This window comes from Stegodyphus dumicola, chromosome 9 (genome assembly GCF_044657685.1).
Source record: "Stegodyphus dumicola isolate Sdum_Otavi_A_Nest chromosome 9, ASM4465768v1".
NCBI lineage: Eukaryota > Metazoa > Arthropoda > Arachnida > Araneae > Eresidae > Stegodyphus > Stegodyphus dumicola.
The window spans coordinates 67,647,245-67,663,260 of NC_140776.1; the positions used below are offsets into that span (position 1 = coordinate 67,647,245).

Genomic DNA, 16,016 nt, shown 5'->3' on the forward strand with positions numbered 1-16,016 from the left:
GGGGATGTGTTCTGTTAGAAACTGAGCTAGCGTTGCTTTATCAGTTTGCAACTCTGTCCTAACTTTTGGCATCAGACGATAAATACGCGTGACTATCGCAGCTGAACTCAGAATCCCTGCCATTGCGTTAGAAGATACTTGTGGATAGACTGTTTCAGAAATGTGATTGTAAGTGATGCTAGAGAAGGGAAGGACCATTAGACGCCCTCTTAGCAATGATATCTTTCTGCTCATTTCCCGGAATACCAATGTCAACCAGCGTAGAGTAGGCTTCTTATAGGCTGGATACTCAAGCAGCTTCTTCTCCCTGCTGAGGTTACGGAAAGACTAGAAACTGAGTCACTGTAAATCAGCGTTGTATTCTGAGGATTGCGCTGCAAATAGACAGTCGCCGCTCTTATTGCTAGCAGTTCTGATTGGTACATTGAATTATTGCGTCTAATTTCAAATTTCAGTCTCCAATTTCAAAAGCATACAATTTTATCTTTGTTACTATGACAGTCTCAACCTGTGCCAAGTCAATTACTGTGCCTGAATCTGTCGTAGAGCCATCTGTATACTAAGACACGCCTTGTTGGCTGAGCAAAGAAGATATTCTCCTGTAAGTTGCCATAGGTCGAACGGAAGATACTTGTAGGATTACGTTTTTCGTATTAAGAAGGGGAATAAATTCGCCCCCACAGAATAATTGCTAAATGAAGTCTCGGAATTCTTACAATTGTAGCCTCTCATTCAATCACCAGATCAAGTGAAAAAAGACCAGCAATGATTTGGTTGTCAGCTATTAGGATAGTATGATATGCTTTGCATATGAGCAACAGCTAGTTTTCTCCTCAGTGCGATGTCATTTTATTTTTCTACGCAGAAGTTGCATAAAGAACTAACTACACGCTCTGTAACTGTCTGATACCATGTTTTCAGGGGATCAGTGATGGAATGCTCCATTTTTATTGTGTTATAATGTAGAGACATTAGGGTTGTTTTGAAAGCAGGAAAGATGAAAAATAGCAAACGCCTTCGCCGGGAATCGAACCAAGGACCTCTGGATACCGGCCCAGCGTGCAGAACTACTACACCACGAATGCATGCTAGGAAAGTGGGAGAAATACCTTATAATATATTGCATGGTATTGGTAAGCCTACTAGTTTTATACTTTAAATAGCTCCAATGATAAGCGGTTGTCAATAATAAGACCCAAGTATCTGAATTTAGCAACAAATTTAATGGGCAAACCCAAAAGTTTTATACTAGGATTCGGTTTTAAAACTCTCCTTCTTCTGAAGCTTATGTTCTTTTACCAATACGCAAATTTATATAGGAATGTTTGTGCTTTTCTCTGCAACTTCTTCCCGCAACCACCGATAGGAAAATCGTCTGCCTAGGCTTTCAGTTTAGCGCATTCCAAGTCTCTGAATTGCTGAACTGCCGTATTAGCCAGGAACATTGCTATGAACATTGAGGGAGACCGCATAACATAGATTTCTTTACAATAGTGTTCTCCAGCGTAATTTGTACTCTTCGATCTTGCAGATAGCTTCTTATGGGATCATGGTTATGGTGCCTAGGCATGAAACAAAGCCAAAAGTGCTGATCACATCAGGCCCGCAAAGCGAGTTGAATGCCTTTTTAATATCTATAGTAATAACGATCGAATATCACATTGTAGGCAGTAAAGGTCGCCATAATTTTATGCAATGTATCCTCCGTAGAGTATCCTGTAGAAACCGCACTGCTGAGGGTGAATTACAGCTGTGGTACACAGATAGAAGTTAAGTCTAGAAAGTATAATTCGTTAAACAAGTTTTTTAAGTGCTGGCAGTAGGCATACTAGCTTGTATGATAAAGGGTTTGCAGGATCCTTATAGCTGTTCAGGAACAAAAGTTTTCTGCAGTCTTCGTGTTTCATAGAACGTGGCATAGTCTCCAGCAAGCCAGTATAAAGCAAGGAATAAGTTCCAGAAAAGCTTGATGTAGAATACGAATAATAGCGTTACCTATGGGGGCCATTTGAGTGCTAAAGCCTGTATACATTTTAAGCTGTTAAAATATATTGGAAAGCAAGTGAATTACATTTAAATGATTTAAAATACTGTTACTCCACACTACATAGCACACTGATCATGTTTCTTATATAAACTTGCTTTGGAAACGATATAATTTTATTCACCGAGTTTTGAGAGCGATTTCTTAATCTGGTATGGCGTAGGAAAGTATTGGACTTATCAAAGAGATTTTGCTCTAAGTGTTGAATTCCAGCCAAGTTAGATGTACGAAAACATGTCAGTACTTTTCTTGCATGAAGATAAGGTTAATTCACTAGGCTAATGTTAAACATTGATTTTTAACCAAATGTTATTGTATATATGGTTTCATTGCTTGCATTTTTGTTTCCTTTTGAATTGTCACATGTTTGACCTAATAGCATTGTCTTGATCTGGTATAAGTTTTTGCTGTTATGTTCTTGTGTATATCTTTTATGACAGAGATTTATCGTTTTGCTGGCAATGCAATAACTGATTATGATATTTTATATTTAGAATAAGTGGAATAGTCACAAATTTATGGGCTCATGGATCTGTATAGCGTAGGTAGGCAATTGCCTTATTGCCACTGATTTATTTTTGGAGTTAATAGACTGTATTATTATTTTTATTCTATTATGGTATCAAATCTGAAGTTTGAAATCTTCTGATTACTGTATATCATGACTATGTTACTTATGTTCTTGTGGGCCTCGTATGCCACTGTAAACTTATTTTCCTTAGTGATAATAAATGGCTTCTGGAGGCAGGGGCTTTAATCCGTGTAAGGCAGGCATCATGTCAGCTAGTGGACATGGTGCTGTACTGATTAATCTTTACGGCAAAGGGACAGTGCCCACGTCCACCGTCACTTATCACCTATCATGTCAGCTAGGTAATGGAGCCCCTATTCTCTGGTTAACAGCTAGTTTTAGCGAGTGCGTATTCAGCTTGCTCCTTAAGTTTCTTATCTAAAGTGATTCCTAATTATTTTGCAGAGGTCACAAATGAAGTTGAGTACCATAGATGAACGTATCTTTTACTCTCCACTGTTGCGAACACGATCCTTTTATACGCCATATTCTGAGGGTTGCAGGCGATTGAAAATGCAGCATTTTATTTTGTTCCCATTCTTGATCACCCTAAACCACTAGGAAAACAATCACACCTTAATGATCCCTCTTGCTTTATTTCATGCTTTATTTAATGGTTCATCAGAGCTATTTATCTAAGTGTATGAATACATTCTTGGGCGAATTCCCAAGAGAAAGTTTTTAACATTTTCAGTTCGCAAAAAGCATGGTGAAAAACACGTATAGTTAAATAGTTTGCACTTGAATTCAAATCAAACTAAATGAATTCAGCGGTTTTATAAACTTAGCGACAGCTAATGAAAACGAGTTTCTCACAGTCTAAGATGGTTAAAATTAACTGCAGTTTCACTAATAGAAAACGAGACCAGTTTCTTAAAAAACAGTTTAAACGATTTTGAAGCTAACAGTTCCACTTCGTCCACCATATGCTGACTTTTCTGATTATCACTTTCCTCTTTCATATCAGCAGGAACAACATCTGCTTTGCAATTCGCCATCCATTGCTTTCTAGCGACTGGAAGGCATACCTACTTAAACAGCGAGAATATTTCATATCCTAAAACTAGCGTGTTACACCGACTTATTTGCGTACTTAGCTCATCAACGTTGGAAAGATAAATATCTTACATTTGCCGAAAGGCAAGAGATTCGAATGAAAAGTGAAAAAAAAAAAAATGAATGACATATAAAGTAAATTAACGCAAAACTGTATTTGAAGACTAATAGTCCTTTTGGGCTAAAGAAAGCTGTGGGTGTTAAAAAAGTAATTAAATTTGATTTAATCTTCTTGTAATCAGTGTATAGTGCTGATTCATATATACTTCTTATCCTTATTCATGTTATACCAGAATTTAGATCAACAGTGTAACTTACGCTGATTTTTGTTTGCTGTATATTTTTACATTTTTGGTGTGTATTGCTGTTAAAATACCTTATATGAAGCATACAGCAAAGCTAATAATGTTTGCAGATGCCGTCCAATCGGTATAGTGGTCAGAGAAGCTGACTGTGATGCCGAAGGGCCGGGGTTCGAATCCCGGAGAAAGCATGGTTGTAGCTGTCCGTCCCTTCATAGGAAAGGCGATAGTGGCCCACCTATTAGGTGCCTCCAATAATAAATACCACCACATCCGGCCATGTATAGATTTATGGATTGGGTTACATTTGTAATTGTTCACAATCTGCCATTGGTAAGAACAAATGTTTGCAGATAAGGGTAGAGACTGTTTCTTACACTTGCTTTGTAATCTGAAAAGTGGAAAGAACACAATAGAACCGGTCCATCATTCTTAGGACGAAAACTTAAGGACAGTGTTCTTATTTGATAAAAATGACATCTGAACTTCACATTCTTTGTATTTGCTGCAGTTCCTCTAAATCTATGGTTTTCAACCTTTTATTATTCCATGTGACTAATATCTCCATGTGACAGTGCCATTTCTACCCGCCCCTAATTTTTAAGTGGTGTATTTCGAGTAATACATTAAACTAAAACTTGCATTTTCTTCCTTCCATTAGAGTATGCCGTAAAGGTACATATAATTCATTTAAGGTTACATTTATAATATTTTTATGAGAGTTCCCTAAAGGATAGCTGCCGTCTCACCCATTGTAAATCATTTAAAGAACTGCAACTAAGACATGCCCAAGTTTAGCTTCCACCTGAAATGTCAGATGAATAATATGTAGAAAATAATTGTCAAGCTCACATTCATATTCCGTATAGGCCTTTTTTAGAGGGCTCATTAAATTTCAAAATTTTTTTAATTTTCTTCTAAAAATAGCTGAATGGAAACAGATCCATTCCTGACAAAAATGCGCCCTTTAAATGCGTATACAAATTTCTCTTTTCATTATTCATGTAATTTACAGAATATTTTACAAAACATTCAGAACTGTCATATGTACAAACCAAAAAATAAATTGCAGATGGCTAAATCTTGCGTAAATACCTTGTTTTAAAAGTTATGAGCTAAATATTGTTTCTTCTTTAATTTTTGGGTGCCCAGCAGCGGCTAGGCGGTAAAGTCCCTGAACACTGGTAGTTCGGTCCGAGGTTCGAATCCCGCGAACGGGCTGGCTGCTTGGGTGTTTTCGTGGTTTTTCCCATATATGTAACGCGTATACGAGCCAGTTTGCCTTATAAAGTCCTCCACGAAGGCATCCCTTCCCTTAGGCAGATAGCCCTCGAGGCTTTGTTGTAATTAAGCAACCTAATCTAACCTCTTTAGTTTTTGGATGCCGGAATATTTCAGACATCCAGATCTCTTCTACTACAACTTAATGTTGTGCATTAGAGAGTTCCTATAAGATACCGCAATGCCCATTTAGAGATTTGAACAATTTTTTTTCTTATCTCTCCATGAAATGTTAAATTTCAAGGTGGAGATTATCCATATACTGAAATTCCTTGACGCATACGCGTTTCAAGGAGAAAGTACCGCCGAGAGTTTCCTTTCCCTGACAACGTCTTGCTTCTTCAGTGTACTATGCGTTGTTGTGTTAAAACTACTGAACCCTGTTATTGCTTTGGTGAAAGTTTTTACATCTAATGATCTACCTCAACCACTTTAAAGCATCAAATTTCATAATAAAACGTCCAATTGTTAGTCTCGCATCGGTAAGATATTTTCTCAACGAAATATGCATATTTCTCTTTTGGTCTTTCGTTGCACTCCTATCCTTGGCATTTTTGACTTTGAGGTATGTTTCTTAGTCTAAATTTATGCGGACGAGTCAAACTTCTTATGTCTTCTTATGACTTAAGAAAGCCACTTCATTAAGGACGAACTAAATTCCAAAAATCACACTTCGTTCATGACTTTCATTTGGTATATACTAATTAAAGTACAGACGGTTGTTCACTATATAAATACAGAATGTGAAGGGAAGGTTCTTTGAAGGGAATGCAGAGCACGTTATATAATTCAGCTTAAAAAATTTGGTTCGCTTTTTATTTTATATATTGAAGATTAACAGATTGTTCTGAAACTAAATAGTTTTTTTTTCTTTTTTGGGTAAGGAGAATGAAACTATTCATTTTATTTTTTTACGATTTTAATGAAAAATTTAAAAGCCTAGAAGAAAGAATGATGACAAAGAAAAAATATAAATAGGAAGAATCTGCGTCCATTAATTATTAGCACTCGAGTCTATTTTTCAGTGCAGTTATAATTTTATTGAAAGAAGATAATATAAAATTCAAGGCATAAACGTACACCCAGCAGGTATAAATAACTTTCTCAATACACAAGTCTAAAAGTATTTTGAAATCAACAATTTTTGATTTCGAGTCGCATTAAAGTATGAAAATAATTCATCCGATTAAAATGCACAATATTTCAAGGAGAATAAAATCTATTCAATTTTACATAGTATATCGTTTAGTCTCTGCATCTAATGCATTTGATTGCTCAGAAATTCGTTTATTATTTTCATCGTACCAATTTCCGGGAACTTTCAACCGATGGGCATGGAATTTTACACCTGATCTTTGGAATGACAGTAATTGCCCTTCAGTTTCGCTTGATGGGTTTGGATTTTGAACTCCGATTTCCGGATTGCTAGTAGCTTGTTCTTCAAACGAATCATCATCTTCGTTGAGTTCTCGTAAGCGCCTATCATACTGTAAGAAAAAGAGGAAAATATTAACTTTTCCATAATTGAACGAAACACTAAAGCAATGAAGCACTTGGCATATACATTTTGAAAAAAAAAATGTTAATAAACTTCAACATTGTTGGTTTTTCGAGGATAAAATCAAAATTTGATTTACAGCAGCCGAGTGGTAAAATCCCTCAACAGTAGTAGTTCGGTCCAGTGTTCACATCCCGGGGAACGAGCTAGTTGCATAGGCGTTTTAGTGGATTTTCCCATATGTAACGTGTATACGAGACATTTTCCTTTTGAAAGTGCTCCACGAAGATAACCCTTCGCTTAGGCAGAGAGTTCTCGAGTATTTCTCCATAATTAAATAAATCGAAACCATTGTCATAGAGCAATTTGAATTATTTAAACGAACGTGAATGAGGAAAATGCAGATGATCGTCAACTAAATAATAGTGATGAAAGTTTAGTGAAACAGAAACAGTGCCTGTGAAAGAATGAGTATCGGCAAGGAAGTTACCTTTCGAAAGCCTTTTACGTATCGTCGTGAAAAGCGAAAATTATTTATACCACATATAAGTAAAAAGGCCAGATAAGTTATCTTCGCGCCAATCGTAGTTCTCGATGCACTAGCCAGTACAGGAATTTCGGGTGATGCCAAGATAACTTTTGCTGTGATCTGGGTGAAACTGATTTCATTTTACTTTTTATTGCGGTAAAGCAATTTTCTGAAACATAACTTCTTAAACGTGTGATAGTTTCATCCTCGATATGTAGCTGTTTGGATAATTTGAGCAGTGTTACTCCTTGCAACACGTCTTTGTAACTTTGATCCCCCCTCCCAAAACCACAATTTGCTACTTTCATTCTTTTAGTCTGCCTGTACTTTTTCAGAGTTTTACTTCTACATTACACATTCTTTAGTGACTTATAAATTCATCATATAGGAATTGGAGCCTTTCCGATTATTTGGCAAATATTTCGAATTTCTTATAAAGCTTCCGTTTTACTGTCTGGCAAGTCCCAGAGACTCGGTGAAAGTAAATGCATAACATTTTGAAACTATAAAGGCCCATTTCCATTAGCGGAGTTTTAAAACCAAGACAAGCGCGCGAACTTTATGGCTTCGTTAAGCGGGAAAAAAAAGTTCATTCTTTGAGATAAAACCGAGTATCTAACACATTTTTCTGCATAAAACAAAAATAAACAATCTAAGCGATAGGTTTAGATTTATTTTTTAATTGATTTGTAGAATTGAACACAGTTTAATATATTTTGTCCAAAACTACTACATAGATAAAACATCAGATTATGGACAAATTTTAAAAATAATTTTGCAAATATAAAACTACAATTTTAATTTGTGGAAGAGAAACATGCCAATGTAAAATAAAAATGGTTAAAACATTTTATACTGGTGTGAATTTTATATTAAAATATCGATTTCGAAGATGACCGATTCGAATTTTTTTCTTCAAGTGGCATAATTATTTTAACTGAACATTTTTAAATAAAAAGAATCGCGTGTGTAATCTATTTTATTACTTTTAAAGTCTTATCAGCTAGTGTTCCTAGCATTAAGATAGTAAAATAATATGTTATGACAATTTTTCTAACACTCAAACTGTAAAACGACCCTCCAGCAGTGAGTGGTACAATTGCTAAACTATAGTAATACCACCCGGGTTCAAATCCCAACGAACTGGCTAGCTGAATGAAAGTTTTCCATATTTTAGGCATGATTAACGTGAATGCAAGTCGCTTCCTTTAAAACGTCCCCTACAAAAGCATTCCATCCCTTAGACAGGTTCTGACAACGCAGATAATTGTTATGCAATCCAAAGTTCAAAATAAATCAGATGAAACTGAAAATCTGTACATTTGTTAGCCAAAAAGATAGTTAAAATACCATATTTATTCAAAGATGAATTAATAGAAAAGTCTAAAAGAATAAATGAAGCTTTTATTTTCGTCTTTACGATAATACTGTTTATCTAAATTAAAGTATTTTTGCTATTAAAAGTAACGAAAAATCACTTAAAAAGAAATGGGTAATCAGCAGAAAATGTCCGAGTACATCAAATCAAAAAGTAAAATAATTTCACGTTAGTCAGCAGTTAATAGTTTACATTAAATCATTTCCTTTTATACCTCTTTAAGAAACTTCTTTCGCATAGAGTGGTCTAGTTATAATGTACCCTCGTAATTCATGTTTTTCTATTCTTCTCTCAATACAACCTTTGAATTTATATTGTCTATATATTCCGCCGAGATTAAGTCGGGCAATTATGGGTTTTATGTAGCTATTTTGCCACAGGTGCTTCACGATATTTGTGGTATCATTGGGAGACGTTACCTTGCTATAATTAATATTTTGCTTATCCCAAATTTCTCAGCATTCTGCATCAAACAATTTTACGGTACTATTTTCCTATAACCTGAGTCAATTTTCCACTGCGAATATTTTTTACAATTAACATCAGATTTTCTGTTCCTCGAGCTCTGGATCAGATTTTCTCCAATTTTCATTTTTAGTGCCACATATTCAGAATTTGCTTTCAGTGAAAAAAACTGCCACTTCCCGGAAGTCATTGGAATTGATTTTTTTTCTTTTGCAAAGATGTTTTTGGTCTGTCTACTTTAGAAATGAAATAAACTCTTCATGCTCTGACCACGGTAGCCATTTTTTTATTAGCTTTTGGGTTCAAAAACAAGAAAAATTTGCGCATGCATTTCAAAAAGAAAAGACTATGCAGGACGCGAAACTTTGAAACCTTACTTCATTTTTTCTCAAGTGTGATGCAGTTAAAACAAGATTTACCTTCATTTCTACGATTATACATAACGAGTTGCGCTTGCCGCAAATTTCGAGGAGAATCCCAGGCGAGGCCTTCGAATTAAAACTTCATTTAGTTTTATTTAATCAGTTTGTGGAGTATAGGATATGTTCTAATTGTTTCAACCATTTTCTCATAAGAATTTACTTTTATTTGATGTGACTTTTTTCCCTCCGATTTTCTAAATAGATTCTACAATCCCATAAATACATAATTTAAACATGTATTTAAGAAATGCACATGAAGATTTTTGACGCCTGCTTACGTTTATAATAGATTTTTTTATCAATATGATCTTTTGGTTACGAATTTGCAAGTATTTTGGTACTTATATTATTGCAATCGCTTTAATAGAAGGAGCCAAATTTTCAGAACTCATCAGATTCTGGCAACCATGCGCATAACATTTCTTCTGACAAACATATCCATTCTATGCTGTAATCCGAAAATTCATCAAATCACCTTTTCTTCTGTAAAAAATTGACAGACTCCTCCAAGATGGATGCGCTAATACGTAAGTACCAGTATTTTCTAGGAAGTATAATACATGAATTTGGGACAAGCGGCTGACCTCCGCCGTTCCATTAAATTATTTGTAGGGCGATTTGTTTACGCAGCTTATTTATTGAATAGTAATTTACGAATGAAGTATAAAAACAATAGGTCGGCTGATCTTCTACCCTAAATAAGCTACTTTAAATTTGAAGCTAAAAACTAAGCATTAAATTTAACTGATGCATGCTTAATCTGCTCAGAGCTGATCGATATGCAGCGATTCAAAAAATTATTAGGGCATAGAAAACATTCAAACATTTAGTCACAAAAATTCAGCAATTATTACAAAGCTAAATATTTTTTATATCTTTTTATTTATATTTTTAATAGCATGCTGCGTCTATTATGGAAGCTAACTTTAAATAATATTAATGAATAAATGAGATATTTTAAATGCCTCGTCTTTAAATACAACATTAAGGTTAAAAAAAATGAATCTGACGTTACCTTCTAAACGTTATAAAGAGCCAATGCTAATGGACTTCTCTTATTAAAATACCTAAAAGAAGGATTTCAAACGTTTAAAATACAATTTAAGATTGAGGAACTACCTTGATGACATGACGGCTCTCGTGTGGCCTCTTTGGCTGCTATAGATCTTGGGGGGCGCGGTGCTGAACTGATTCGCCCTATGGTAAATGTACAGTGCTCGCGTCTTCCGTCAATGGAATGGAATGGAATGATGACATGACACAGAAAATATTCCGAGATTTCTTTTGATGTGAGCAAACTTGCTATTTTTAAGAAGTTCAGATTTTTTTTATTGTATGGTTTTAGATGCTATAGCTGTTTAGTTAAACGGGAAGAAAACATACCGAAAGGTGACAGGTGTCGGGCCGAACGATAAAATTTAGGTAAGAAGAAGTGGAATCGCAGGATAAGGAGATGTCAGTAGAATTCCAGGTATTCAGGAATTAGCGCAACCACCTCGGCGCAATTTGGCGATTTTTTAAAGAAGAAAATGAGCGATTACTTATTACAAAAAATATACTCAGATTTTACAGTTTTAAATAAATATTTTCCCCGAACATCGATCACTAAAACTACTTATAAGCGAGTTTTTATTTCTTGTGTTCTGGAAAAAATTTCATGACTGTCGGCCAAGAATACTAGATTCAATTTTTTTAAAGCAATTTAGTGGTAAAATATTGTAATCCTGCAGAAATTTTGTCCTAGTTACTTCTATTAGGGATAATTCCTACAAATGCGTGCTTTAAAATTGAGCTTAAGAAAACTTATCTATAAAATCTGTTGGCAATTTTACTATAAAAAATTGCTATCCTCGAAAGTGGGGAGTATATTATTAAACCTGAATTTTTACGCTAATGGCTGCCTGAGGACCTGATCTTTAGCTACAGTTTCCAGAGTTTGGCGCATTTTGAAAATTTGGAGACTTCTGTTAAGTGGCCTCGCTAAATAAAGAAAGTTGGTCTTCTGGTAGGAATTGGTTTGATGATACCCCTTTGTGACTACGAGTACATTATACTAGTACATATAGAAATGACAACGTCTGTCAAATATTACAAAGAAAAGAACACGATTTGTCATAATATTAGCCATATTTTAACATACTGTACTATGTCACGATTATGTAACAATAAATCAAGAATTTTCGGTGGTATCTGCCATGAAACAAAAGCGTGCTTCTTAAAATTTTAGAAATCTAAATAATATAGCCTAACAGATGGTATGCCTCGTTGAAGAGTTTCAATGAACCGAAAAATGCCTTAATTTTAATTATTAAACTCACAAGTTTTTCCTTTTATAAACTGAATTTACGTATTTAAAAAATTGAATCTTAAAACTTCAGATTACAGTGTAGCATATAAAAAAATTGCATTTAAAAATAAAACACAAAACATTTCGGATTTCTTCGCTACAGGCAAAACACGCCAAAATTATCTGTGGAATGATGAATGCGTGAACTTGTTTCTTGCAACGAAAAAGAAACCATTTTCTTCATCAGTTTACTTTGATATGAGCTATTTCAACTGTGAAATGAGACATTTCAAACTCATTTCTTATTCGAATTCATAATTCATAACTATGTAGTTAACGACACAGAAATTTTCTATGAAATACATCTCTAACGTTAGGTATTTCATTAAACAAAGAGCAATACACTCGTAGAATGACACATTTTAAAAATTCTCTATGAATAAATACTTTAAGAAAAATAATATTGTTACAGATGATAAGAACTATCTATGCAATCTGAGAACGTGTATCTTTGTATAAAAAATTGTTTGGCGCGTATTATCCTATAACGGTAAAAATCTGATAAGTGTTTAGCAGAAATCAAAGAGAACTTAAATATTTACTTCTTACATTAAAAATACTGCAGCTGCATATAAGTACCAGTGTAATTCCAGTTGAAAAACCAATGATTTCCCAAATTAATGGCACATGGTCTATCATTATTCCAAGAAAAACCAGCATGCAGATTGCTACTAAAACGAAAACACTGCTAAGCAGACAATTGCGAAACAGTTTAGATTCCAGTTTTCTTTTTCTATATAGTACATATTCTCTTTCTGCTAAATTTTCCAGGAGGTCCAGTTCCTATAAAAATATTAGAAATGGTTAATATACACTCGTGTCCTAGTATTCTCTATTCATTTATCAGTGGCTTAATTTTTAATTTTAAAGCTAAAACAAACAATTCTTAAGTTACAGAACACTAGCCAAGGAATAATGAACAGTGACACGTTAAACACACTCTCAGTACCATGTACTATATCCATGAGCACATCCCTGGCTACACACTCAAATGTGCATGCTTAATTTGACCCATACTCAAAAAATATTTTTCAGGTACCAAATCCATTAAAAGTTAACAGCCAAAAGTTTTCATAATTTAGAACCTTAAACAAATCTTATATACCTTACCTTCTCGCTTTTGTTAAGACTTCTTACAGCCTCTCGGGAAATAATTTGAAAAATTTTCATCAGATATTTGAGCCAATATTCTCCTACGCTTTTTTCAACTTATCTTCCAAAACAAATTTATTGGAAGGATTGCTCTTATTTAATTATTGTTGAAGCTTAATCCCGTAAATTTTCCATGGAATTGAGATCTTTGTTTTGGGTAAAAATTTTAAGAACTCCAACAATTACATAACAGTAGAATCAATGTAATAAGTTTAAATTTTGAGCATTTTAGCATTTCTTTTAAAAGTGTGCAAAATGCATAAATTTATACTTCTTAATTAGGTATTTGTGTACAGCTTCCCTGAAGCCTCAAGCCTTAGCTTATATTCATCGCAGTACTTTACACAGGCATGAAGTTTCTAGGTTTAATTGTCATATTTTGTTTTTACCAAGTTTTCTGTACAACATAAAACCAAGAACTTTGAAATTTGTTTTCAGTTAAAAATTACTTAACTTTATTACTTTATTTACAAATTTAATATAATGCTTACAAATTTAAATTTATATTTGTAATAATATTTACAATTTAAAATTTATTTATTCAAAAAATTTTTATTTATATTTTAAAAATTTACCTTACTTGCGTTAAGATTATTTTCCTACAGAAGCTGGGTCTTGAAATAGTATGCTTTCCGACAACATTGTTTACTATTTGGGGAGATTACTAGTTAGCAGAAATGTTTTTCGACTACACGACCTAAGCTTATCTCCCTTTCTTCCGGTACAAGACCTTTAAACATGATTTTCCCTATGCATTTTCTTGCGAAGGTTTTAAGTTGAATTTTATTTTCCACGGATTTAGGTTTTAGTACTATTTTAAATTACACCTACTCACGACCGCTGGTTAATTTTTCATTCATGTTTTATGTCAATAATCCATTCTTATAACGACTGACAATCAACTGTTTCAGACAGCTTTTATAATTACTTGTCTGGCTCACTTTCATAGTCAAATTGAAAATAAGGGATTTTGCAGTCTAAAATAGCCTACAAAAAATATTACAAGAATTTTTAAAGTATCCTGCTGTTAAAAAACTTCAGTTTTCTCAAGTGTCCAAAGCATATTGAGTCCATATTCTGCTTTACCATATTATTAATATTCAACTACGTAGTATTCATAATTATATTTCATACAAAAAAAAGTGTCTAAATGTACATTTCTTGCTGTACAGAGTCTGAATACAATTTTGATCGAATTATATGGTTCGCTCTTTACGCTTAGCCCCGTCAGAAAAATAATTTCAAGATTTTTTTAAACAGTTCAAGCTTCTTTCCAAAATTTGCTCAGCATGAACTAGTTTAGAAATATACCTCTTTTCAGCTTTATCTAATATTTGAAGATTAAACTAAATAAAATTCCTTAACGTTCTTGTATACGAAAAAGAACTTCCCAAATGTGTATATGCATTTCTAAAAATAGACATTTTACATATAATTCACATTACACATAGAATATAATAGTACAATAAATATGCATCACATATTCATATATTATAAAAAACTGCGTTAATTTTTTTTTTTTGAATGGGTCAGCTCACAAATAAAAGTCGCAGCACACAGCATATTTATAAAACGAATAACATCTAAGATTCTGTTTTGTTTCAAATTATCTTAACAGAGGCTAGACAAGCATTAAATATAAGCTATGCTAAAATTAAGGTGATTGTTGATTAAAAGCTTTTTTTACATTGTAATCCAATTCATTGTATTAAAAAATGAACTTAAATCAGCAAATGTCATTTTAGTTTGCCTTTTTACTAAACATTTTGAAAAAGTAAGCACGAAACTCGTAGAATAAAGTTTCACATTGGGTAGTCGTTTGTAGACTTGATGAGAGAAACATTTATGCGACAAAAACACATATATTAATTGAATCAACTAATTTATGAAACTTCATTAACTTACGGAAGCAGCAGAGAGAGAACCGTAGTTTTCGACTTCACTCATGATAAAAACACAGCTATAGTTAAAATTTTTATAAGTAAATATTCAACTATAAGGAAACCAGAAAGGAACAAGTCGTGATATAGTTTACAGTACCTTCCTCTTCTTAATTTAGCAGTTTTCTACCAAACACAAGGTAGATATCCTTAGTAGCTTTGCGACATTCAAATAATCTGTCTAGCGAACACAGTAATTTAGCATTTGCTTCTAAAATAAATATTGTAATTTTTAAGAATCACAAAAGTATTTAATGGTATGAATTTACACTCTTAAAACTTAGATAAAAGTAAAAAGTGTTCATTTCTAGTTTTTAGATATCTTCGCATTTTTTCTTTGTATGAAAAATATTAAGAAGTTTTCAGTTTTACAGATATCTACTTTATGTAAATTAATGTACACGCTAAATAAGTTTAAACAAATTTACGGTGCAAGTAAATTTTTTGATATAAAATACGAATAAAAAAATTCTCTTAATAATAATAATAATAAAAAGTGTATGGAATAAATTATTTAATGATAAAACTATTGAACAAAATGCAGTTTAGTATACGATTAGTCAATAAAGGGAATCGGAATCCTACAGATTGTTAGCATGTTTGTTTAATCAGCTATGGCAAAACGCGAATGACTGTCTGCATGAGGAGAATAACGGAGCGTTTAACAAGCGGAATTTGCGATGTTCAAGTAGCATAAGCAAATCTTCATGACCAGGCAGCCATATCTTACTATCATCACAGAAACTGGTAAAAAGTTTTGTTTAAATGTTCTAACTGTTGAACGTAATGCCAGCTTTGTAGAAGAATCGACCAATCACAGGAAAGCAAATATGAACTGATGATTTCGCTGCATTTTCAGTCAGCTGCACTTTCACACATACGCAGCCCTAGCTGACTAACTTAACCTCTGTTCCATAGGTATGAAAGGAGCAAATGATGCTTACATATTACGATTATGATAATAATGACAGCTAAATCATCGTGTGAATGTTCCCCATTGTCTTTATGATAGACATTCTGAGGGATACTGA

General features: G+C 33.5%; 1 protein-coding gene across 1 annotated transcript; it reads right to left on the minus strand.

Annotated features, from left to right (window-relative positions):
- Nucleotides 1-6,258: 6,258 nt before the first annotated feature.
- Nucleotides 6,259-15,090, minus strand: LOC118193708 (uncharacterized). The gene is made up of 3 exons (XM_035364834.2): nt 14,951-15,090; nt 12,443-12,676; nt 6,259-6,741 (listed from the first exon to the last, which is right to left on the minus strand). Exons 1-3 carry the CDS (start codon nt 14,990-14,992, stop codon nt 6,484-6,486), a joined length of 534 nt encoding a protein of 177 aa, XP_035220725.1. The 5' UTR covers nt 14,993-15,090; the 3' UTR covers nt 6,259-6,483.
- Between the last annotated feature and the right edge of the window lie 926 nt (nt 15,091-16,016).